Genomic DNA, 26114 nt, shown 5'->3' on the forward strand with positions numbered 1-26114 from the left:
TGCAGGGTTTGGCTTGGCAGAAGGCAATGCCCAGGGTTCAGGCTCCAGACGCAAGCCTGGAGGCACCAGAGTGGTGTTGAAAGAGGTGTGGATTTGGAGCCAGATATCCACGTTCCAGCCTTGATAAGGTGCTGCCACAGACAAGCAGGGCCCAAAGCCTAAAAGGCAAGGAGCTGACGCCGGGCCCCGCCCCTGAGGCTAGCTTGCGCAAACTCAAAAGATCCACAAACAGCACCGAAGCCCCAGGGGCAGAGTCGGAGGAGGACGCTGAGAATCGCTCTTGCGCGCCCAATCACAAATGACGTTCCGCCTGTTCCCCGCCCGCTAGGTGGGAGGACCCAATCAACGTCGAGAGCGTATGCCCACTTATTTTGGGTCCTTGCTGCGGCTGTAGGGCCTCTAGGGCTGCTGGTCAGCTCTGCTCTAGACGCGCGGGGGTCTGCAAGCGTGGGGCAGCTTTCCAACCTGGCTTCCCGGGATGTCGGTGGCCTTCGTGCCGGACTGGCTGAGAGGCAAGGCGGAAGTCAATCAGGAGACGATCCAGCGGGTGAGCGCTAATGCGGGCAGAGCGATCTTAGCAGAGATCCCGAAGTGCTACGGGTGCTGGAAGCTTCCTGGAGTGAGCAGCTGAGACTGGTGTGCGTAGGGTGACTTGCCGTCAGATGGGAATGAAGTCAGCAGAGGCGCTGGGGCTGGAAATCCCGGCATTGGGGCGGGGGCGGGGAAGGAGGCAGTTGTCCCCGCCGGCCTGATGTCGTGCTGCACTGACCCTTTGATCTTTCAGCTCCTGGAGGAGAATGATCAGTTGATCCGCTGTATTGTGGAATATCAGAACAAAGGACGGGCGAATGAATGCGTCCAGTAAGTCCCCTCCCTATTCCCCTGACTAATGAGTTTGGCGGGGAAGCCAGTATAGGAATACAGCAGCTGACCTGAACTAGGAGTCTTGAGTGATTGATCGCACATGAGGCTCAGAGAGGTTACCTGCCCAAGACCATACGGACAGTGCACTGTGAAGCTTGGAGTCAGACGTGGCTCCCTCTTCAAAACTTGAATTGTGCTCATTACAAAGACTGCTTCACGTGAAGCCATGTCAGCCGATGACAACAGGGATGGGGAGGAAAGCACTGGGAAAACTAGTGTCCGGAGATGATGAGAGCAGTGGCTGCTTTCTGGTCGTGGAACCCTGGCTCATACTTTTCTTGTAACACACGCAAAGACCAATAAAAGATTTCCAGGTTAAGACAGAGGTAAATTTGGCACAGTAATTTAACGTGCCCTCTAGCTATATGCCAAAATGAGAGAAAACAGCCTCTTTTCTAAATGTCGTTCCGGGAATTATGCCCCATTTATTACAGAAACAAAAAAATTTATTTCATTGTTACCGAAGCCATGCTTTTCCCACCCCCTAAAAAAGTAACCTACAGTCCCTCACTGAACAGCTCAATGGAATAGTAGAGATATCCATCTTTGGGTAAGTCTTTACATTGGACACTGGCATTTGGTACTTTGCTTTTGTACAGTTTATAGTAAACACTCTCATTTTTCTATATGGAAAATAGTTGCAAAACACTCCATTTGGTGCAGTGATTCTCGAAGTATGGGGTAAGAAAGTTATCAAAATCTCCTAATGGACCGTTTCACACTGCACCGTCCACGCTTCCTACCCCCTAGCCTGATTTGTCTTCCTAGGTGGAGAGCTCTACCCCCTGATTGAGAATCGCTATTATAGTAAGTGTGCATTGATCATGGAAGTGTCTTGTCCCTTCTTTAAGTTTGTTCAAAAAAAAATTTTTTTTGGGGGGGGGCGCTGTGTGGCATGCGGGATCTCAGTTCCCCGACCAGGGATCAAAACCGTGTCCCCTGCATCGGAAGCATCAAGTCCTAACCACCGGACTGCCAGGGGATTCCCTGTTCAAGATATTTTATAAGTAGTACTGAGTGCCAGGCACTGTTTCAGCCACTGGGGAATCAGTACTAAAACAGATATCAGCTCTGCTTTCATGGAACTTACCTTCTAGACTGTAGAGTCATATAATTAGGCACATACTAATAAGCACTCCGAATAAGAATAAAGCAGGGTAAGTGGGGGGAAGAGCGCTACTTTATACCAGGTATTTTTGATGTGACATTTGAGTAGATGCCTTAGGTGGGGGAGCAGCTATGCAGATACGTGAATCAGAGAGAGTATCAGGTGGAAAAGCCCCCAGGCTAGAGAGTGCTGGCTATCTCCAAGTCATAGCAAGGAGGCCACTCTGGCCAGAACTCAGCGAGTAAAGGGAAAGTGGTAGGAGATGAGATCAGAGAGGGTAACTAGAGGCCCTGATCATATAGGGCCTTATAGGCCATGAGGGCTCAGCTTTACTCATAATGAGATGGGAGCCTTTGGAGGGTTTTGAACAGAGGTATGACATGGTCTTGACCTAAACTGTACAGTGATCACTCAGGCTTCTATGCGGATAATTAGAGTAGGGGTGCAAAGGTAGAGCAGGGAGACAGGTTAGGAGATGCTCCAGTAGTCCAAGCAAGAAGTGATAGTGGCTTGGCCTGGAGAGGTAGCTATGGAAGTGAGAAGTGAGAACAGGTAAGATTCTGGATATATCTTCCTTCAATATGTTAAATAAGAAGGTTGACAACACTGAGTGATCCAGTCAGTGGATGAGCCATTCACTAGGGTGGATAAATTCTTTTCCAGTTTTTTGTTCATGTTCAGTAAAAGCAAACATCTAATTTTTACCTGTTTTTTACCCATAGGTACCAGCATGTGTTACACAGAAATCTCATTTATTTGGCCACCATCGCAGACGCCAACCCAACCAGTGCTTCAAAAGCAATGGAATAATCTTCCAGTTGGCTGTTGTGAGGAGTAACCAAATGTAATCTATTTCCTAGGAAATGGAGGCAGGATCCTTACCAACTCACCTGCTTTGAAGGCGAATGGAACCTCTGTAGCTCTTTTAAAAATGTGAAAATGCAAAGAAAGCTACTAAATTAACCGTATTCTCAGAGAGAATATTTATTTTAATAATTAAGCGGATTCGCTCAATTAAGTTGACTCCAGGTGTCCTCCTTCCTGAAATAAGTGTGTTTGGACATCAGGGGCATCTTCGAGTCTACCTTTTCAGTTTCAACCTGAAGAGGAAACTGAGCAGGTATTGGGCGAGACTCCCGACTGAGACCCTGCCAATGGACATGTAACTGTGTGTGCCCTCCTACCAGTTTGTGGTTGTGGACCCCCTGACTGCTCTTTTCAGGTTGCTTTGAAATAAAGCTTGCCTTTCCACAAAAAACTGATGAGGTATAGAAATTTTCATGTAATAAGTCTTCCATTTGGTTTTTGAGAAAAAGTGTAAAGACTTAAAAATATATGTAACAACACCATTATCATTGCTAACACAATTAATAGTTATTCTTAATTATTATCTAACATCATCTACTAATAGAAGATGTGATAGGGGAGGAAGAATATCTTTTTCTTTCTATCCTTTTAAGGTTCTTGGCTAGGCCTCTATAACAAAAGACAGATTAATAAAAGCATACAAATTTATTTAATATAAGTTTTATATGACATGGGAGCCTTCATAAGGAAATGAAGACCCAAAGAAGCAGTTATACCTGAGCATTTTTATAGTAAGTTTGATGAAAAGTAGAAAGTCATGGGAAAATGTGATAGGACATAAGGTTATGAGCGAGGTGTAGTAAACTGGAGGGAACTTGGTAAGGCCTTTTTGTTCAAAATCTGTGTCCCTCTGGATGTAGGGAGGACACTTTTAATATGAGGGTCTCATGACCTGTTTCATGGGAGAAGGTCTGAGAGTCCTTCCAGCATCTGCCATTTCTGATTCCTTCAGCTTGAAATATTCAATATGCCAAGGTGCCGTATTTTGGAGTAGCATGCCCTGAATTCCACGATGTTCAATTTTCTTTTGTTCCCACAAAATGTGTTTTTGTTGATGTGTCTGAATCAGGATCCAAACAAGATTTACACCCTGCATTTTGTTGATGTCCCTTAAGTCTCTAAAAATACTTAACAGTTCCCTTTTCTTTTCTTTGCCATTTGTTGGAAAAACTAGGTCATTTGCTCTAAAATTTTTCACATTTCTGTTGTATCCCTGTGGTGTCATTATATCTGTCCCACTAATCGCCCACTTTTCCTATAAACTGGTAGAGGCTCATTCAGACTCAGGTTCTAATATTTTTGGCAAGAATACATCATAGGAATTGCTTGCTTTCACATCACATCAGGAAATAACCTAATCTGATTTATTATCAAGTCCTGATAGCCTTTCACTTAAATTATAATCTACCCAGCTTTGATCTGTTACTTCCTCAGGGATTACATAATGGTGATTTTCTATTTTATTGTTCTTTTTGCCTCTATTAGCTTTGTTCTATAAAGAACTTTCCCTCTTTGAGACTTATCTGTTAAATGAGGCAAAGAGATTCTTGTGAACCCCAAATTAAAACCTTTTGTTGGAGTCAAGGGTTGCAACCCAGGGAGGCTATAACATGTAAACAGTGAAGAGAGACCTCATTTTGAGTCCCAGATCTAACACAACCTCAGAAAGCTCTGTTTCCTCAGCTCTAAAATGGGGATAATGAAAGTAGTATCCGCCTCCTGACGTTATGAGATGGAGATAATGCAGTTGAGAGCTGAGCACATGGTAAACAACCAAGTGTGTTAGCTTTGTGTGTTAGCTGAAGGCTCTGGCCCTTTCTAGGCCTTCTCAAGTCTGGAAGGGAGCCTGCTCCCCCACCCGTTCTGCCATCTGTAGGGTTCTAACCCATCATTGGTCTCCTCCCTCCTCTACTGTTCATGTGGTTTGTGCTCATACTCCATGCCAAGTAGGCTGCTCGTGGACCTAATCTGATCAGCAGATATGGTGGGTGCTGTGCAGTGTATTTAGTTTTGAATTAGTTGCTAATATTTAAAAAACAAGAGGATTTCCTATAAAAGCCTGGCTTTCTAGCAATGCTGGGTTACAGATCCATGTGGCAACCATCAGTTGGAGTGGGATGGCAGCTGCCCCCCTTTATTAGACAGCTTGAATACTTAAAAATCTGTTAAAGAGGGTGGATCTCGGGACTTACCTGGCCGTCTAGTGGTTAAGACTCTGCACGTCCACTGCACAGGGTGTGGGTTCGATCCCTGGTTGGGGAACTAAGATCCCACATGCTGCATGACATGGCCAAAAAATTTTTTAAAAGGAGGGTGGATCTCATGTTGTGTTCTTACCACAATAAAGTAAAACAAAAACAAACAAAGTAGAGAGTGGCTACCAGATCCTGGGTAGAGGGGAGAATGAGGAGTTATTATTGGTACCAAGTTTTAGTTTAGTTTTTTTTTCATTTTTATTTATTTTTGGCTGCTTTGGGTCTTCGTTGCTGCACGCGGGCTTTCTCTAGTTGCCACGAGTGGGGGCTACTCTTCCTTGCGGTGTGCCAGCTTCTCATTGCGGTGGCTGCTCTTGTGGAGCACGGACTCTAGGTGCTCAAGCTCCAGTAATTGTGGCACACGGGCTTCAGGAGTTGCGGCATGCAGGCTCAGTAGTTGTGGCTTGCAGGCTCTAGAGCGTAGGCTCTGTAGGTGTGGTGCACGGGCTTAGTTGCTCCGCGGCATGTGGGATCTTCCCGGACCAGGGATCGAGCCTGTGTCCCCTGCATTGGCAGGCGGACTCTTAACCACCACGCCACCAGGGAAGTCCCCAAAGTTTTAGTTTTACAAGATGAAAATTGTCTTATGGATAGATGGTGGTGATGGTTGCACAACAATGTGAATGTAGTTAACAGCCTCTGAACTGTAAGCTAAAAAACAGTTAAAAGATAATTTTATGTATATTTTACAATTTTAAGAAAATAATGGAAAACAACAACTACAACCCAACAGTGTGGCCCCAGCCTAAAGATACATCAGTGTAACAAATAGAGTCCAGAAATAGAATCGCACATATGTGGTCACAAAGCCAAGGTAATTCAATGGATAAAAGTCTTTTACAACAAATAGTGGTGGAACCACTGTATAGACCTACGGGGAAAAGAAATGAACCTCAACTTCTACCTGACCCCACATCCACAAATTCTAATAGATCACAGACTTACACCTACGGTGTAAGGTTGGGCTACAAAACTTCTAAAAGAAAACATAGGAGAAAACCTTCTCGAGCTTGGGGTAGGCAGAGATTTCCTATACAAAGAAGCACAAGCCATAAAAGAAAAAATTGATCAAGTGATTTAATCAAAAACGAAAAACTGCTTTGCACAAGCCACTTTCAAAACAAAAGACAAGACGCAGATTGGGAGAAAATATTCGCACTTACATAAACCTAACAAGAGAGTTGTATTCAGAACATACATATATCATCTAACATGTTAGTATCCAGAACCCTTGCATTCTATAAGACGAAAAACGCGATTAAAATAAGGGCAAAGGTCTTGAACTGACACGTCACAAAAGAGGGAGAGTGGCCTTGAACACAACTATACCAGTGACGCTGGCCCCAAAGCGCGGACGAACGCACAGTTCAGCCTATGGTCTAACGGGATAGTGCCATAACTACTCCTTGAGAAGAAGAAAACCAAAGCTCTGTCGCTCTACTAAACCTCAACAACCTCAACCCCCCAACTGTTTCGCAGATTCGGAAACAGGAAAGCCTCGCGGTATCTGCAAATACGTAGACACAGCCCTTGAGAAAGGACCACAGGACGTAGAGATCACAGGCGCGTCCGGGTCTCCCAGATTGGGCGACTGATTCCAACGTACACAGGGGGAAAGGGGCGGGGCAAAACAGGGCCAGCTCAGGAATAGGAGCGCCGGGGCTGGAGGCTCTTCGAGCTCCAAGGCACGCCCACGTAAGCGCACCCCCTTCGGTTACCCACCGCCTTCGAGACCGTACTCTCGCGGTATTTGTCTCGACTCTCGCGGGGTTTAGCGTGGCACTGGGAGGCCGGGCCAGGGGGCGGGGGTGGTGGTCTGTTAGTGGCGTTGGGCTTCGGCCGTGGTGGCAGCAGTTTCTTCTCTGCTCACGGGGAGCAGCTCAGGCTGGAGGCCAGCCAGGTGAAGAGGTAGTCTGCATGTGTGTGCGCGCTCCATGGGGGCCGGGAGGCCTGGGGTGAGAGGGAGCTGGTCTCGGCCTGGGGCGCTGTCGCACCAGGCCAGCGGGAGGTGACTGAGGCGCGGGCTCCGCCCTAGCCCCGCGCCCTGACCGCTTTCCTTCCCGTCTCTCCCAGCTCTTGCCGCCGCCTCGGTCGCGATGGGGGCGCAGGACCGGCCGCAGTGTCACTTCGACATCGAGATCAACCGGGAGCCGGGTGAGCCGGGACACTGGGTAGCCCTGCGGGCCCTCGGCTTGCCTTGGGGAAGGGGAGGGGTCTACCTTCATCACCCCTCCCCCAAGCCTTTTTGGGAGCTGGTAGGCGCAGTCGGCACTCTCTTTTCTCCTGAGCGAAAGTCTGCAGAGGAGGGTGGCCCGGATACACCACTCCAATCCTAAACAGGCCTCACAGTCCCAAACTCCATGCCCTCCTGCACCCCCGGAATGAGTGTTCATGCCATGCCTAGCGCCAAGAAAAGGGGTGCAGTCCTTTGTGGACTTTGTCTCTCTCAGTGTCTCTAGGGGGCAAACCCTCCCAATTTCGATTTCTGGTCTCTCACTCTGTACTGTGAGCTTTGGACTCGTATATCCTGTATTTCCTAATCCTTGTACAGCATTAATAGGTTAACTCCGCTTTTATTTTTCCTTAAGTGTCTTTAGCCAGAATTTCTTGGTTCGTAGGAAAATGACTTAGCACAAGTCTTGGGTGATAAACCAAAGCATTCAGTACCAACAGACTTGCAGCATGTGTGCGCTTAGCATTAATGTTTTGTTTTTAGGGAATCCAGTCATTCGTTAGTATATTTTGTTGAAAATAAAATATTTTCTTCTAGAGGGTAGTTGTTTCGTTCTAAGTTACAGAGCGTGCGGGGTTCCAAACTGTTTTCTTACCTCTTTTTTAGTATCTGTGAGGGAAGTTTTAATTGGAGGCATATAAACAGTCTTTGTGCCAATCTTGTTCAGCAGATTCTAGGTGCTGCTGTTCTAGACTCTGAGGATATAGCAATGCATTAAACAAAGGCCTCTCTTCCTTGTAGTTTATATTCTATTGGAGAAAGGCAGACAATAAACCAAAAAAAAAAATTTTTTTTGTCTTGTAGTAGGGATACTGTTTTATTTTATTTATTTTCTTTTCTTATTTATTTGGTTGTATCAGATCTTAGTTGCAGCAGGTGGGCTCCTTAGTTGTGGCATGCATGGGGGATCTAGTTCCCAGACCAGGGATTGAAGCCCGGCCCCCTGCATTGGGAGCGCCACCAGAGAAGTCCCTAGGGATACTGTTTTAATAGGTCGGTCAGAAAAGGCGATTTTGAGAAGATGACATTTAAGCAGACCCGAAGGAGATGAGGAGGTGAGTTGTGTGGATATCTTTGAGAAGAGCATTCCTGGTAGAGGGAGTAGTTAGTACAAAGGCCCTGAGGAGAAGAGTGTACCTGCAAGTTTGAGGAACAGCAAGAAAAGCCCACGGGGGCTGGAGTAAAGGAGGCAGGTGAGTAGCAGGAAATGGGTAAAGGCCATAGTGAGAACTTTGACTCAGTGAGACAAGATATTGAAGGGTTTTGAGCAGAGGAATGATGTGATCTTAGTAATTTTGTTGGCATTCTCTCTTATTCATACTTGAGCCTTGTGGATCTTAATCCTTACTATATAGTGAATCCACTTTTTTTTTTTGTTTTTTTTGCGGTACGCGGGCCTCTCACTGTCGTGGCCTCTCCCGTTGCGGAGGACAGGCTCCGGACACACAGGCTCAGCGGCCATGGCTCACGGGCCCAGCCGCTCCGCGGCATGTGGGATCCCCCTGGACCGGGGCACGAACCCGCGTCCCCCGCATCGGCGGGCGGACTCTCAACCACTGTGCCACCGGGGTAGCCCTGATTCCACGTTTTGAATAACAGAGCTTTTTTTTTTTTTAAGAGTTTATAATAGCAGACTCCTGGAAAGTGGAGGTCAAACAAAGGTTCTCTAGCCACGTAAAGTACAGTACTCCTTTCCTCGTATATATGTTTATATCCTAGTTTTGCAAATGACTTTCATCATGAAACATCTCCAGGATACGTTTGGTAAATGTAAAATGAACTTCGGTCCCCAACGCTATAATAACCTTTCTGGTAGAAGTGACTAGAACTCTTGAGAACACTGAATCATATAGAAAACAAGGAATGCTTACATTGTTCTAGGTTGAACCAGTTGATAATTGGCAATTTCATTTGGTTCAGTCTCATATATAATACTTCTCTAGTACTTTTCAGTATATTATGTAAGTAATAGATACTTGATTTTTACACAACTTTTAAGGATCACTTCAGTTGTATGAAATGAGGTGTCCTGCTTTGCAGGATTTAAACATTAGTATGTATGTCATTGAGTACTTATTCAAGTAATACTCTTCTATAGTTAATAATTCACTTGATATAAATATTAATATAAAGTAATATGTTTGATTTACTTTGATGAGCAGAGATCATTTAAGAGTGGACATACTATCCACATTAATGAGATATCAAGAAGTACTGATAAAAATTGAGTTGAATACCACACAGTGTGTATTCTTTTGCGTTACTATCAGTGGAAATTTGTATATTTTTTAGCAAACAGGTGAATTAGACTTTTGAATTGTAAAGCCACCAAATGAATGCAAATATATATTAAAAGAGGAAATGTCTTTAAATTATTTGAGTATAGTTATAGAACTCTTCATGTTGTTATTTCTCCTTGAGTGAGTTTTGGTAGTTGGTAGCTTTTAAGCAATTGGTCCATTTAATGTAAGTTGTCAAACAACATCGTTCCTTAATTTTGTGTCTGTGGGATCTATAGTGGTATTGCCTTTATTCCTCATATTGATAATTTGTGCCTGTTGTCTGTTTTTCTTTGGCCAGTTTGGCTAGATGTTTATCAATTTTACTGTCATTTCAAAGAACCAGATTTTCGTTTCATTGATTTTTTTGTTTTGTTTTCTGTTTTCAATTTCATTGATTTCTGCTCTTTTTTTTTCTGATGCTTGCTTTGGCTTTATTTTGCTCTTTTTCTAGTTTCTTAAAGCAGAAACTTGGATTGTTGACTTGTGACCTTTCTTGTCAAGTATTAGTATTTAATGCTATAAATTTACCTCTGTGAAGGATCCCACAAATTTTGTGTACCGCACAAATTTTGATATATTGCTCATTCTCTTTCAGTTCAAAATATTTTCTAATTTCCCTTGCAGCTTAGTCTTTGACTCATGAATTATTTAGAAGTGTTTTACTTTCTAAATACTTGGATATTTTGCAGTTGTCTTTCTAATAATGATTTCTAGTTTAATTGCATTATGGTCAGGGAACATACTTCGTATGATCTCAGCTTTTTAAAATTTATTAAGGTTTGATATGTTCTATTTTGGTGAATTTCCCAGGTACACTTGAAAAGAATATATATTTTGCTGGTTTTGTGTAGAGTGTTCTGTAAATGTCATTTAGATAACGTTGGCTAATAGTGTTGTTCAGTTCGTCTATATCCTGGCTGATTTCCTGTCTTCTTCTTTTATTGATTACTAAGAGAGGAGTGTTGAAATCTCTAGTTATAATCGTGAGTTTATTTCTCCTTTCAGTTCTGTTAGGTTTTGCTCCATTTACTTTGAGGCTCTTTTGTTAGGTGGATGCTTACACATTTGGGATTATGTCTTTTTTTTTTTTTAATTTAATATTTATTTATTTATTTTGGCTCTGCCGGGTCTTACTGTGGCACATGAGATCCTCGTTGCAGCAGGCAAACTCTTAGTTGCAGCATGCCTGCGGGTCTAGTTCCCTCATCAGGGATCGAACCCGGGTCCCCTGCATTGGGAGCACAGAGTCTTACCCACTGGGCCACCAGGGAAGTCCCAGGATTGTTATGTCTTCTTAATGAATTAACTCACTTATCATTATGTAATGACCCTTTTTATTCCTGGTAATTTTCCTTGCTCCACAGTCTACTTTGTCCAATGTGAATACAACTACTGCAGCTTTTTATTAGTGTTTACATGGTATGTCATTTTCTACTTTTTATTTATTTACTTATTTATGGCTGAGTTGGGTCTTTGTTGCTGGGCATGGGCTTTCTCTGGTTGCAGCGAGTTGGGGCTACTCTTCGTTGCGGTGCGCGGGCTTCTCATTGTGGTGGCTTCTCTTGTGGAGCATGGACTCTAGGCGCATAGGCTTCAGTGGTTGTGGCACGCGGGCTTAGTAGTTGTGGCGCACAGGCTTAGTTGCTCCGTGGCATGTGGGGTCTTCTTGGACCAGAGCTCGAACCCGTGTCCGCTGCATTGGTAGGCAGATTCTTAACCGCTGCACTACCAGGGAAGCCATCATTTTCTACTTTTTGTTTTTTGCGTTACGCGGGCCTCTCACTCTTGTGGCCTCTCCCGTTGTGGAGCACAGGCTCCGGACGCGCAGGCTCAGCGGCCATGGCTCACGGGCCCAGCCGCTCCGCGGCATGTGGGATCCTCCTGGACCGGGGAACGAACCCGTGTCCCCTGCATCGGCAGGCGGACTCCCAACCACTGCGCCACCAGGGAAGCCCCCATTTTCTACTTTTAACCTACTTATATCGTTATATTTAAAGTGGGTTTCTTGGAGATAGCAAATCGATGGGTCTTGGTTTTTAATCCATTTTCACATTCTCTGTCTTTTAATCAGTATATTTAGACTATTTACACTTAATATAATTGTTATGTTTGGATTTGTCACTTTAATAATTATTTTTACTTCCTCTGTTTTTATTCTGTTCTCTTTTTGCCTTTTAGATTATTTGAATTTGTATTTTTTAAATTTTCTATTGAATTTTTAGAGATATCTCTGTATAGTTTTTTTAATGGTTACTCTAGAGATTACAGTATATATGCTTGGCTCTTTACAGTGTACTTAGAAATAATATTTTACCACTTCAAGAGAACTGTTAAAACCATCGCACATATAGCATCCTTTACCTCTCAGCTTATGTTGTACTTGTCCTATGTATTACATCTACAGACACTGAAAACTTGCTTTCAAATGTCACACATATTTTAAAGAACTTAAGAGGAGAAAAAAGATACTCTTATCATTACCCTTTTTGTTACTGTTTGTTCCTTTTTGAAGTCTGAAGTTCCTCTGGTAACATTTCCCTTCCACATGAAGAATTTGCTTTAAGTATTTCTTTAGAGCAGAACTTCTGGCAGCAAATTCTCTGTTTTCCTTCAACGGCAAATTTTATTTTGCTTTTATTCTTAAAAAATATTTTCACTATATATAGAATTTTGGGTTAATAGTTATTTTCTTTGAACACTTGAAAAATGTTCCACTCCCCTCTGGTCTATATGGTTTCTGATAAGAAATCTATAGTGATTTGAACTGTTGCTCCCCCAAATGTAAATGTATTGTTCTTGTCTGGCTACTTTCAACATTTGTCTTGTCTTTAGATTTCAGCAGTTTTATTGTAGTGTGAATTTCTTTGTGTTTATTTTCTTTGGGGTTTGCTGATCTTCTTGAATCTGTGTCTGTCTTTTGCCAAATTTAGGGAATTTTCAGCTGTTATTTCTTCAAATATGTTTTCTGTCCAACACTATTTCCTCTCTTTCTGGGACTTTGATGACACAAATATCAGAGGTTTGATACTACCCCACAGGTCCCTGAGACTCTGCTTATTTATTTTTTCCGTCTTTTTTCTGTTTTTCAGATTGGATAATTTCTGTTAACTGGTCTTCGAGTTCACTTTTTCCTCTGTCATCTCTGTCCTCCTGTTGAGCCCACCCAGTGAATATTTAATTTTGGTTATTAGACTTTTTCATTTTAAAATTTCCTTTTGGTTTTGCTTGTGGCTTTCTATTTTTCCAGTCATTTTAAGAGTGTTTGTTCTTACTTAGTGGAGTATGGTTGTAATGGCTGCTTTAAAGTCTTTGTCTAATAATTTAAACATCTGTATCATCACGGAGTGGCTGTCTTTGATTGTCTTCTTTTCCCTTATGAGATATGAGATTTTCTTGGTTCTTTAAGTGTCGATAAATGCTGGATTGTATCCTGGATATTTTGTATGCTATGTTATATGACCCTGGATGTAGTTTAAATCCTGGGAAGAATATGGACTTGTGTTGTTGATGATGATGATGTTATAGCAAACAGTCAACCCAGTTACGTTCAGCCTGGAAGTTCCCACCCACCTTCTGCTGGTTAGTGTCAGATCCATGCGTAGTTCATGGATAAGCCCACGAATTCATGTACACCTTAATGGGATTGTTTTTTGAGCTCCCTCTTTTTTGAGATCTCCCCAACACATTCTGGCCTTTAGGGACTCCCTTTTTTGGTCATCTGGCTAGAAAGCAAGAGTTTTAGTTTCCCTGTTCTGCCATGTGCTTCCCATGACTGTGTCTGTCTCTGAGGGTAAGTGGCAACAGGATAGAGAGTAAAATGCAACAGGAATTCTTCCTAAGCTCTTGGGACCACAGTTCCTCTAGTCAGAGAGAAGGGTTCCCCTCCCTTGGGGTTTTATATGCTTGCCCAGTCACCACTGCTGTCACTGCTGCTGCCACTGCAGAATTCCTTAGGAGCTGGGACAAGAGAGTGTGGAAAAAATACACCAAAAAATGAGATATCCCCTATTCACTCTGATCTGTTGGGGCCCCCTTTCTAGAAATAGAGGGCTTTTCTTAGAGCTCTTTCTCTCTGTACCCAGTAGTTCCAGGTTTCAGATTGCTTTTGATTCCAGGCCAAGAGATATGGGAGGAAAAACAAAAACAAAATTCATTACCAGTTTGGTGGGCTTTTGTGTTCTGATGTCCTTCCCCAATGCCTACTACTATTATTTTTCAGTCCTTAGGTAATTGTTCCATGCTTTCTGTCCAAGGTTGTTTAGGTGCATTCAATAAGAAAGATAGGGTGGGGTATATTTACTCCATCTTGACTGAACCTAGAATTCCTTATAAATTTTTTAAAGGTCCTAACTGGTAGAAATTAGCCAATCCTTTTTCATCGTCTTTACAAATAAATTCATATTTTCTGAAAGTAGTAGCTTTTTGTGTGAAATATGGTACCCAGTTTGGAAGTATAGATATGAAATTTTCATTGACAACTTTATTTTTCTGACAGGTAGGCCCACCCTTCTTTGGTTAAATGTTACTTCTCTCAGTGGTTGTTAGTGGTTGGTTAAACTGAGTACCTTCCAGGGCAGACATGAAATAGAAATCTTGTTTTTCCTTCTTTGGTGCCTCAGAAACTTGCCTTTTACTTGCCTTATTCAGATCTTGTATCAAGAAATGGAGTACTGGAGCCCAGGGGACCAGGTTTTAGATATCTATTGCAAACTGATTTAAGCCAGTTCAGTTAAGAATGGCTATTAAGTTCTTTTTAGAGTATATCGGGGAGTCACCGATAAGTTAGGTGATGGCTATAGATTGCCTTTGTCACAACCTTGCTACCAGGGAACAGTGAAAGCAAGTCTCATTTGCCACCTGTAGACGTCGGCAAGCAAGTATGCACACAAGTAAGTCATATAACCAGTTCTGTAAGTTTGATGAAGTCCCAGTTCTGTCCTTTTCAGTGCTCCAAGCACTCTTTATGTGAAAGATTTCTGGTCTTGAAAATTGTCATGCGAATCTTTTAGTGTTCTGCACCAGAATCCTCCAAAATCTTGACTAGACCCAGGACCTTTTTGGTGGACCCAGCCTTAGGTTCCACTCCAAAGGGTGACTCCAGATTTATATGTCCTGTTAATGGAAGGGTATGGATTATCTCCAAATGTTTTTATTCAGTCTGTATGTTCCAAACATCACTAATTTACCAATAAGAACCCATTTCTAACATTCATCTTGCTAATTACAAGGCCTCTGTTTGATTAGAAATAAAGATAGCAAAAGCAGTATTAGAAGCCACCTCTGGAGTGCGGCCTTTGATTTATCATACCTGAAGGGTGTTTCTTTCTTAGAGGCCTAAGGTATAGTTTTAAAACTCATCTGATTACTTTACATGAGGATGTCTATGTAAGATATTTTAAAATAAATTATAGCTGTAATATACTACATTATAGTAGTATAATGGTGTAGACCTTTTGTTTTCAAACTGCGAGGTGGTGTCATGAGGCCAGGAGGAGTCAAACCCCCATTTTTTTCACTCCCATTCCGTTTGTATCCAGTAGGGTTTTCCAAAGGCTGCATGGCATATGATGACACAACAGATTGAATGCAGAAGCAGATAGGAAAATCTAACTATCTTCTATTACACTAGACATTAATGAGATTTGCAAAAATGTAAAACAATGACACTCATTAAATTTTTTGTTCATATTTGAAAATGTAAATTATTTAACATAATCCATATTAAAAAGTCTTTAAGGTTCTCAGAAATTGTTCAGAGTATAGAAAGATTCTGAGACCAAAAAGTTTGAGGGGCTTCCCTGGTGGCGCAGTGGTCGGGAGTCCGCCTGCCGATGCGGGGGACACGGGTTCGTGCCCCGGTCCGGGAGGATCCCACATGCCGCTGAGCGGCTGGGCCAGTGAGCCATGGCCGCTGAGCCTGCACGTCTGGAGCCTGTGCTCCGCAACGGGAGAGGCCGCAGCAGTGAGAGGCCCGCGTACCGCAAAAAAAAAAAAAAAAAAAAAAAAAAAGTTTGAGAACTGCTCTTATAGACACATGCTTTCATAGAACTCAAGCATTGGGCTTTATCTGCAGATGTTTTAAACTTTTTGTTTAGATCTAATTTCACGTTTATAAGAAGTTAAAAAATAAAAATAGGAAAAAGAATACCCATCTATTCTTTACCCAGATTCACCTATTTACATTTTATACCATTTGCTTTATTAATCTCTCTCTTTCTCTCTCCTACACACACAATTTTTTCTGAACCATTTGCAGTTCACCCACATCAATGGCTCTTTACTCCTAAATACTTGTGTATATTTGTTAAGAATAGGGATATTCATTAAAAGAGTCTTAAGAAACATTTAAAAAATTTTTAAGAAAGAAAAGAATAGGGATATTCTCCTACATAACTACAATGCAGTTACCAACTTCATAAATTTACATTGATACAATACTTTAATCTGCTGTCTCTGTATTCCATTTTTGTCAGTTAGCCTCAATTATAACATTTTTCCCCTCCAATACAAAATCCAGTCTGGCATCAGATATTACATTCAGCTGTCATGTCTCTTTATCCTTCTTTTTCATAGCCTTTTTTTTTTTTTTTTGGTCTCTATGACATTGACATTTTAGAGGAATACAGCCCCTTCCCCTTTTATTTTTTAAAATTTATTTATTTATTTACTTTTGGCTGCATTGGGTCTGTTGCTGCAGGCGGGCTTTCTCTAGTTGCATCGAACGGGGGCTACTCTTCATTGCAGTGCATGGGCTTCTCATTGTGGTGGCTTCTTTTGTTGCGGAGCACCGGCTTGAGGCGCATGGGCTTCAGTAGTTGTGACTCACGGGCTCTAGAGCGCAGGCTCAGTAGTTGTGGCGCACGGGCTTAGTTGCTCCGCGGCAGGTGGGATCTTCCCGGGCCAGGGATTGAACCCGTGTTCCCTGCATTGGCAGGTGGATTCTTTAACCACTGTGCCACCAGGGAAGTCCCCCGCCTTCCCTTTTTAAATAGAACATTACTTATTTCGTATTTGTCAGAGGTTTAAAGGTGGTTTTCCAAAGTGATAACCAAAGTGTTTCTTTAAAGGAATGCTTGACTACAGAATTTTGCTTTATGTGGGCCTCAGAGTAATATTATAAAACCCTGGCAAGTTATCAAAATAGATAAAATGGGGATATCATTGAAATGGGTGTTTTAACTTTACTGCTCAAGGTTCACATGAATTGAAGAAACTGAATAAAAAACGTATTCTTAGTAGGGCTTCCCTGGTGGCGCAGTGGTTAAGAATCCACCTGCCAGTGCAGGGGACATGGGTTCAAGCCCTGGTCCGAGAAGATCCCACATGCCGCAGAGCAACTAAGCCCGTGTGCCACAACTGCAGCCTGCGTGCCTCAACTACTGAAGCCTGTGAGACACAACTACTGAGCCTGCGAGCCACAACTACTGAAGTCCACGCACCTAGAGCCCGTGCTCTTGTGCTCTGCAACAAGAGAAGCCACTGCAATGAGAAGCCTGCGCACTGCAACAAAGAGTAACCACTGCTGGCTGCAACTAGAGAAAGCCCGCACGCAGCAACAAAGACCCAACGCAGCCAAAAATAAATTTATTTTTTTTAAAATGTATTCTTAGTAAACATTGTAAAGTATTTGGAACTGAAACCGAGAAATAAGTTTTAAGTAAAGAGGAAGACAAATGTTTGAGTACTGCTTATGACCTTGGGCAAGCCACTTGACCTCTTTGTAAATGGAAATACTATAGAGTTTTGTTATTGTGGTTCTAAAGATAGCAGTACAGTGAAATTTGCTTGTATTCAAAACTACCCTTTAAACTTTAGACTCACACTCAAGATAGCTTATACTTTCAGATAGAACGAGCATATGAGATCTGATTTGTACTGAGGGAACAGGAGAAACGAATCTCCCATCTCAAGCACACCCTGGGTCATAAGCCCATGAATACAGTGACTGGATGCAGTGGTCTGCACTATTTAAATGATTTCTCCCCTTTTTATACACTCATAAATTAATAGGACTTCAGTGCAATAGTGCCTGCATAATAAGGTTCTTGGAAAGTAATTAAATAATACAACCACCTGTCTTACAGATCGTGTTTTTGTAAAATGAATTTATTCTAATGGATTGATTAATTAAGGAGCAATACCGTTTGTGTTGTGACACAATTAGATAACAAGGTGGGGAACTAGTGACGTGGAAGAGAAGAACCGTAAACAGCACTGCTCTTCTGAGTTATTCTTGTTGTCCTAATAGCAATTTGAAAGACCACAAGAAGGATTATGCTAATGACAGTGCTGAGAAAGGCCAGAGTGAGGTGTGATCAATTGTAGGATTTCCTCAATGATGTTTAAGTTTTATAACATATTCTTATAACTAAAAACATGCCTTTATTATTGATACTCTTAAGGAAAAAAATCATTTTTACTATGACCTGAAATTCCCTTGTCCCCAACCCCTATTGTCCCATGGAAACAGTTGTCTTTATATGTGATTTTTTGGATAATGCAATGTTTATTTCAGTTCTGTCATTATTGCAGAGCTGCCTGTATTTGTAAAGAACCTAGCACAGTATCTGACACACTTTTTTTTAAGTTGCTTTAATTAGTGCACATGCGTGAGCATGAGCTCGAGCACTGAGCTCATGTTCAATTTTAGGGAAAAGGCTTGTTTCCATTTCTGTAAGCAAGAGTGTTCTCCCCCACCCCTTTTTCTCCTTATTTTATTAGAAGTAGGGCCCAGAGAATCCCAGTAATAACACCAGGCCTGGTTGAAAGGTCATGAAAGAAAATTCATATGGATTTTTATGGGGACTTTGAGAGAAGAAAGTTCACTTCTTAGCACCGTCTTTTTCCTTTTCTTTCTTTGCCTCAAAACGCCAAGTGAAATATACAAAAATTTTTTCCTTTTCTGCCTTTAACATAAGATGGCTGTTCCTTTTCTAATTCTCACCTCCTACCCCTGTTTGAGTCCCAGTGCATTTCTGTTATTTTTCTGCCTTTGTTGGTATTCATCTGTCAGTGTTGTTGCAAAGGAAATTCTGACATTGGTGGATGAACTAGCTGTCCAGTATGATATTTTACAGTTCTGATATGTACATCATTCACTTTAGAGCCTTTAGCAGTGTTTTTAACCTTGCACCATGGTATTGAGCCCAAAACAATTTGGTTTTGTTCAGTTTTTTTCTTTTGCTCTTAAAAACGCAATGCGATGGAAAAGACAAAACCTCTGCTCTAACCCCTGCCCCATGAGAATGAGAGGTCAATAGAAATTTCTTTTCTTCATCAGGTTAGAGGGTAAGATATTAGAGGTGAGCATTTTTTAAAAAATCATTGTAGTTAGATATCCCTCTCTGAATATTAGACCTGGAAATATAATCACATTTAACTGTTTTCATATGTATTGTACCACTAGAGTGTTCACAACTACTAATCATCTGTAAAGGAGAAACTAAAAATATTTGAAACTTTCATCAGTTTTCACTTGGAGGCATTAAAGATTTTTTTTTAAAACCCTTGAGGGACTTCCCTGGTGGCGCAGTGGATAGGACTCTGTGCTCCCAATGCGGGGGGCCCGGGATCAATCCCTGGTCAGGGAACTAGATCCCACATGCAACTAAGAGTTCACATGCCACAACTAAGCAGCCCACGTGCTGCAACTAAGGAGCCCGCCTGCTGCAACTAAGACCCAGTGCAACCAAATAATAAATTAATTAATTAAAAAAAAAACCTTGATATTGAAGTTACTATTACTATAGTCCTAACAGAAAAGGCGAAGTTTTAGTTGTTTTGATTACATCTTTTATTCTGAAAATTAACTATCTTAACGGGATTCCAAAGATCTAAGTATGTTCTAGTTTGCAAAGCTAGATGATTTTGAACTTGACACCCACCTAGCCAGCCATTTCTTAGGGATTTATGAAGAGTGATGGAAATACTTTTATCACACTGGTAAAATATTTCCATGTAAATACAAAGAGTAGTATTTAATATTACTGATATTACATGCAGTTTTTAAAATTCTGAAATGATTTTAGATACATTACTGTCCTCCTTTTTGCTTTCTTTTCTTACCTTTTTCTTCATTCCTTTATTTTTATTTTTTTTAGTGGATAATGTTTTTATTTTATTTTTATTTATTTATTTTTGCCGTACGCGGGCCTCTCACTGTTGTGGCCTCTCCCGTTGCGGAGCACAGGCTCCGGACGCTCAGGCTCAGTGGCCATGGCTCTCGGGCCCAGCCGCTCCGCAGCATGTGGCATCTTCCCGGACCGGGGCACGAACCCGTGTCCCCTGCATTGGCAGGCGGACTCTCAACTGCTGCGCCACCAGGGAAGCCCTTCATTCCTTTAGATATCAAGATCAGCTAGAAGGTTTTGAAATTGCTTTAAAATTTGGTTCCAGCGCTCCATTTGGCACTGTTAACTTGGGAAAGTCTCCTTATATGATTCCATCTCCCACTTTTTATCCTTTAAGATTGTCTCTTATGCAGTAGCTTTGTTTTGTCCTCAAAGGAACTGACTGTCATGGCCAGGAATAAATTAAAATCATAGTGATACACAGTAAATCATTCTGTGTCTGTACTGAAAATGACTTATGCTTGGTCCACAGTTAATTTTGATTTATTCCACAAGTCTCCTTGAGTATATACAGATGTTCATAATGGAAAAGATTTTGTAGAATAAAGGGAAAGGGAGCTCAAGAAAGTGATTATAAATCAAAATTCCATTTCTTATTTTATTGAGACACTTTCAGGAGGTATGCAAAGTCAAAACCATTTTTAGAATAATGTAATTTGCCTCTTGCACTCTCATTCACAAGTCGAGTTTTCCGGAGATTACACAATATGTGATGATGTCACCACTCTGACAGCTGATGGAATGTGTGCTTGTGTATTCTTGTTTTTTGAAAGTTTCTGAGTTTTAATTTATAATACAGTAAATAGCAATAAATATAACCACATTTTAAAAGCTTAATCATTTTTAAGAGTTTAAAGGAGGGACTTCCCTGGTGGTGCAGTGGTTAAGAATCTGCCTGCCAATGCAGGGAACACAGGTTCAATCCCTGGTCCAGGAAATTCCCATATGCCGTGGAGCAACTAAGCCCATGTGCCACAACTACTGAGCCTGCGTGCTACAACAACTGAAACCCTTAAAGCCTTAAAGCCTGTGCTCCACAACAAGCGAAGCCACCACAGTTAGAAGCCCATGCGCTGCAACAAAGCGTAGCCCCCTCCCTCTGCAACTAGCGAAAGCCCATGCGCAGCAACGAAGACCCAATGCAGCCAAAAAAATAAAAATAAGAAAAATAAAATTAAATAAACTAAAAAAATTAAAAGTTTTAAAACAAAGAAAAAAATAGTATAAAGGAGTCTTGAGACCAAAAGGTTTGTGAAACACTTCTCTATTGGCATAGTTAAATTGAATTTTCAGACTTGCTCCTTCTCATTTCCTGTTTATTGTAGGGTTGTTTGTTTGTTGGTTAGTTTTTAGGAACCATACCTATTCTCTTTATACTCTCTCAGGAATAGAATGTGAGTTTTAGTTGTGAGTGGCAGTTCAGGAAGTTGTCTGTAAACAGTTTTTTCATAAAGGTAAAAAGCTTATGTAGAGGACAGAACTTTCTTCTAACAGTACTGCCCAGAATGACTATCTTATGATATGATGTTCTCATCACTGGAGGGGTTCAAGCATAAATCAGACAACTATTATCAAGAGTATTATTTTTTCCTTGGCTGCGTCGGGTCTTAGTTGTGGCACTCGGGATCTTCGTTGAGGCACGTGGGATCTTTCATTGTGGTGCACAGTGTCTTCATTGCAGCTCTCGAGCTTCTCTCTAGTTATGGTGTGCGGGTTTTTTCTCTCTAGTTGTGGCGTGCGGGCTCCAGAGTTCATGGGCTCTGTAGTTTGCGGCACGCGGGCTCTCTGGTTGAGGTGCGCGAGCTCAGTAGTTGTAGCATGCGGGCTTAGTTGCCCCACGGCATGTGGGATCTTAGTTCCCAGGGATCGAACCCGCGTCCCCTGCATTGAAAGGCGGATTCTTTACCGCTGGACCACCAGGGAAGTCCTTCGAGAGTCTTTTTAAAGAAGATTAATAGTTCAGGTAGGAGATGTACTGTAAGGAATCTAATAATATAAGGTCCCTTTAAAAGACTTAAAATCCTACAGTTTTAGGGCTGAAATCAGTTTGGTTGCATGTGAATCCTAATGCTAATAGAGTGGGGTTCTTGTTAGTTGGTATTTTGCCTAGTTAAATTCTTCCCTGTTGAATCTCTTACAAAATTAAAATGAATTACAGAAATGGACCCCTTGATTTGTTAATTCTGTTTATTTCTCCCATATAAAATATGATATAATCAACTTGCTTACCCTTTTTTCATGTGTTTTATTTCAGTTGGTCGCATTATGTTTCAGCTCTTTTCAGATATATGTCCAAAAACTTGCAAAAACTTCCTTTGCCTATGCTCAGGTAAATGAATTATTAAATTATTTCCAATGAGAAGTCCTGGCTTACAGTTTTACCTTGCTTAACAGAGTAGATATTTTCCTTAAAAAGTAATGGATCTGTGAAATGAGTTTAGCAAATAAAAAATATTATTTTCACTGATATGATGTTAGGGAAGCATTTCTTAAAGGGAAGAGAGGAGAAAGAAATGGTCTCAGAAATGAAAAAGGAAGTACCACCATATGTAATGTTTTATCCATTGTAGTTTATAAAATAATAGTATATTCAAAACTGACTCATTTTGGTAGAATTTTACAGATTTTAGTACTTTGAACAAATTTAGCATTCCAGATTTCACAAGAAATTTAGGATTAGAAGATAGAGAAGCAGAACATAATGAGATTGTTCTTTGTTACATGTAATTGGACTTATATTTTTAAAAAGTAGAAAAAATAGGGAGGAAAAACATTTATGATGTTACTTATCTCTTACAGTGCCCAACACAAGGGAGGGATTTGACAAAGGATTAATTGGATGGTGCTTTCCATGGAAGGATATGTTTGTAGCTAAACTTCATTTCTTTTTTTTTTCCAGGGGAGAAAGGCCTTGGGAAAACAACTGGGAAGAAGTTATGTTATAAAGGTTCTACATTCCATCGTGTGGTTAAAAACTTTATGATTCAGGGTGGGGACTTCAGTGAAGGTAGAGCTAAAACTTATGTTCTTAATAACTCTATCAGTTTCTAAAGCATCTCATTATTACTTTTAATTGTAAATATAGTGTCACAGTATGACGTAAATATTAGGTGGTCAGTGAATAGTTGTTGGGTGAATGACTGTTATAAGCCAAGAATGTATAAAAAGCACAATACTAAGACTTCTTTTTGTTTGTTTTTACGCAGTTTTAATACAGTTAGTTGGTGCCAAAGTACTGTTCAATTGTTTTTATTCTTTTAGAATTTTGTTGGTGTGATTGCTGTTTGAAATAAGTGGGTCATGGAGAGAATTTTTAAAATAGTTTTTATTATAATGGGATTGGATTTATAGTTTAAAACTGAGGTTAATTGAGGAGTCTTAGAATTTTTATCATCTGCAGTAATTACTCCTTCAGCAAATTGAAACCATAAAAAGTAATTTATGTGTATTAGTATATTTTTAGTTTTCATTATTGTTTAATGTAGCTCATTATTTTCAGGTAATGGAAAAGGTGGAGAATCAATTTATGGTGGATATTTTAAAGGTAAGGCTTAATATTTTATGGTCTTTTGTTTCAGTTCTGATATTAAAGCAAGTTTGATCATGTACTTTTAATGAGAAGAGGTTTACTTATAGTTCACTTTTTGCATGAAACTAATGCTGCATGAAAATACTTTATTTGCATGAACTTGGGGATAAATTACATTGTAATATATAACTTAATTGACAAGATTAATTAAGGCTAACTTTATGGTTAAACATGACTTTCAGCATGGAGGTTAGGCAACTATATACATGAAAACTCCTATCTTCCTGCCTAAAACTGTCAACATATTCTTTTGTTTATAGAGAATGTGGTCTTTTGCAAAATGAAAAGGTAAGAGAACGAAGCTCAGTAACACAAACTCCAACTCTGTTCCCTTGCACCCTTCCTAATAAATTTATGGACAGTCTGGGTCAGGTTGTGGCTGGATTTCTTATATTGCTTGAAGACTTGGAAAATTCTGTATACTGTTTCATACATGCATCTGTATCTTCTTTTCTTTTCCCAATGGGTTATTATTTCCACATCAGGGAAAAGAATCTAGTTAATGTTTATTTTCTCTAAACCAAGCAATTTCTTTGAATAAAATTTGGTATTTCTTCCTTTCTCAAAGGTTTGTATGTTTTCTTTTGTATACTAGAGCTATATGATTGTGTTTTTTTCCTACAGTAGTATTTGCATAAATCTAACTATTGCACTTGCCCCAAAAAGCCTTAGAAAAGTCAGTTGTGGAAATTTATAATGGGATCCAATATTACCAGGTTTTAATGCCATGATAGCTTCAGTGTTATAATAGTCTTTTATATTTCTTTCGGGGGAAAATGGATTACTACTTTTTCAGAAGCCTGTTCCCAAGGTAATCTTTTTTTTAAAGTTTTCTATGTTTCTGTTTGTTTTAAAGAAAGATTTGTTTGTATGAGTGTTAACAGGAAATTTAAATTAGTTTTCAGGATATTTCTGCTGGAATTAAATCCATCTCTAAGTGATCTTTATGACAGAGTCTTCCTTTTGAGCTAGTAGGAAACAGCTCTTTAGCTGGTTCTATTAGCATGTAACAATTTGAAACTAATGCTGTAGGCCACTGTAACGTGGTTGTTCCCTGTGGCAGATATTTGTATATCAAAAAATTGTATTTTGCCATTTAAATTTTTGTACTCACAGGACTTGCTTCCTTAGTTTTTGATCCTATTGATTAGAAAGAATCTACATAATTTAATTTAGGCATGTCCCTACAACTTAACTTACTGTAATATTTTGGTTTTTGGTTTCATAGTCTAGCATCAATTGAATTGAGTAATAAATTTACCATATAGAAATTAAGCACATAAGAGGATTTTTAAACTCCCATGTATAGTGCATTATGCAGGTTAATTGGAAATTTGGAGGAAATGAGCTTTACTGTAAAGATTTTTCTAAAATTTTCTTGCTGGTTTTCCCTGAAAGTTAATAGTTTAAACATCATTTAGCCAAAGTATGTTACTACTAAAAGTGACTGTTCTAAGGCTGTTTGTATAAAAGTGTTAAATATATGTTCTTTTTTCTCAAGGCTAAGTAGTAAATAAGTAGCAGTTTTTGTTTTTGTTTTATGCTTTTATTTGATTAGTTAAAAGAATTTTTTTCAAAGTATTCAGTCAAGTATCTGTACTGACCAGAAGAGGAATTTCATCCTTTGCTTTCTATTTATTACTTTGAACATTGCACTTTAAAAGTGACTTATAATTGTAGACTGACAAATTTGTGTTTTCTTCAAACAGATGAAAACTTTATTCTCAAACATGACAGAGCGTTCCTTTTGTCAATGGCAAATCGAGGGAAACATACCAATGGTTCCCAGTTTTTCATGTGAGTAGGCATAATTCAGAGATGAGCTTTTTCTAAACAGAGAAGCGCTGTTCATGAGAAAGATGGTATCGTTAAACCAAGTTTAATGCTAGATTCTGTCAACTTGGGTTTTATTATGTTATAGTAATTGGTAAGCTCTAACAGCCACCTCAGCGGTAAGCATATATCCTGGATTTGAAGAATGGTACTTAAAAGGCGTAACTTAAAGATGTAAATTATTTTCAAAATATGTTGTCATCTTAAGAAAAGAAATTGGCTTTGACTTTTAACAAATTTGGGGGCTCAAATTACCAAATCTGGATTGGAGCATAAACCCTTGATGAACATTTAAAACTTGTCCATGACTAGGACTGGATGTGCCCTTGGCATGGAAAGCAGTTGGTTTGAGTAAACCATAGTATGGTTGCTTTTTCTCTAACTGTTGTTCTTTGAACCAGTTTGAGAGAGGTGCCATTGTTTTCTGACATTGTATAGAGATAAACGATTTGGTGTTCAGCCAGCATTGTTAACAATCTTAAACTTTGTGAGATCTCTATGCGTAATTGAATTAACCCAATGTTGCTATCATTTCCACCAAAGTTTATGATATTATCACTTAGAAAACTTCAGAATGCTGAATTTGATGTTTAAAAAACAAACACCTTTACGTGTACGTGTATACACAACCAAAACCTTACTTATTTCTCATCTGAAAGACTTTTGGCATACTTTTAGTTATATTCTTATCTAAAGCTACTCCAAAACCTATTTTTATTATAATCCCATGATATAAGATATGAAAGATAATTGGCTAGCATGGAGTTTAATGCTTTTGATTGGAAGTAAATCTCTGCAGTTATGCTATGTATATTGGAGAAATATTTTTCCATGGTTTGCCAGAAAAAAAATTTTGTCATCTTTCTGAATGGATGAGTATGAATGGCGCTTCC

General features: G+C 40.2%; 2 protein-coding genes across 3 annotated transcripts in view; both read left to right on the forward strand.

Moving 5' to 3' along the window:
• Window positions 1-415: 415 nt before the first annotated feature.
• On the forward strand, window positions 416-3283 carry SS18L2 (SS18 like 2). The gene is made up of 3 exons (XM_065886155.1): window positions 416-547; window positions 785-861; window positions 2755-3283. The coding sequence occupies exons 1-3, from the start codon at window positions 479-481 to the stop codon at window positions 2840-2842; spliced, it is 234 nt and encodes a 77-aa protein (XP_065742227.1). The 5' UTR covers window positions 416-478; the 3' UTR covers window positions 2843-3283.
• A 3967-nt stretch (window positions 3284-7250) lies between these two features.
• Window positions 7251-26114, forward strand: part of NKTR (natural killer cell triggering receptor) — a 46209-nt gene continuing 27345 nt past the window's right edge. For both annotated transcript variants that reach the window (XM_065885610.1, XM_065885611.1), the window contains exons 1-5: window positions 7251-7308; window positions 22054-22128; window positions 22699-22806; window positions 23299-23343; window positions 25098-25185. In XM_065885610.1, coding sequence (XP_065741682.1) covers window positions 7251-7308; window positions 22054-22128; window positions 22699-22806; window positions 23299-23343; window positions 25098-25185 — 374 coding nt within the window. The remainder of the gene's footprint in view (window positions 7309-22053; window positions 22129-22698; window positions 22807-23298; window positions 23344-25097; window positions 25186-26114) is intronic.

The sequence above is a fragment of the Phocoena phocoena genome, chromosome 10, assembly GCF_963924675.1.
Source record: "Phocoena phocoena chromosome 10, mPhoPho1.1, whole genome shotgun sequence".
Taxonomy (NCBI): domain Eukaryota; kingdom Metazoa; phylum Chordata; class Mammalia; order Artiodactyla; family Phocoenidae; genus Phocoena; species Phocoena phocoena.

Bases quoted from the DNA above. Each gene is read 5' to 3' on its own strand.
- SS18L2 (XM_065886155.1), top strand. From the start codon at position 479: ATGTCGGTGGCCTTCGTGCCGGACTGGCTGAGAGGCAAGGCGGAAGTC. The intron at 548-784 runs GTGAGCGCTAAT...TTGATCTTTCAG, and splicing joins ATCAGGAGACGATCCAGCGG to CTCCTGGAGGAGAATGATCA. The intron at 862-2,754 runs GTAAGTCCCCTC...TTTTACCCATAG, and splicing joins CGGGCGAATGAATGCGTCCA to GTACCAGCATGTGTTACACA.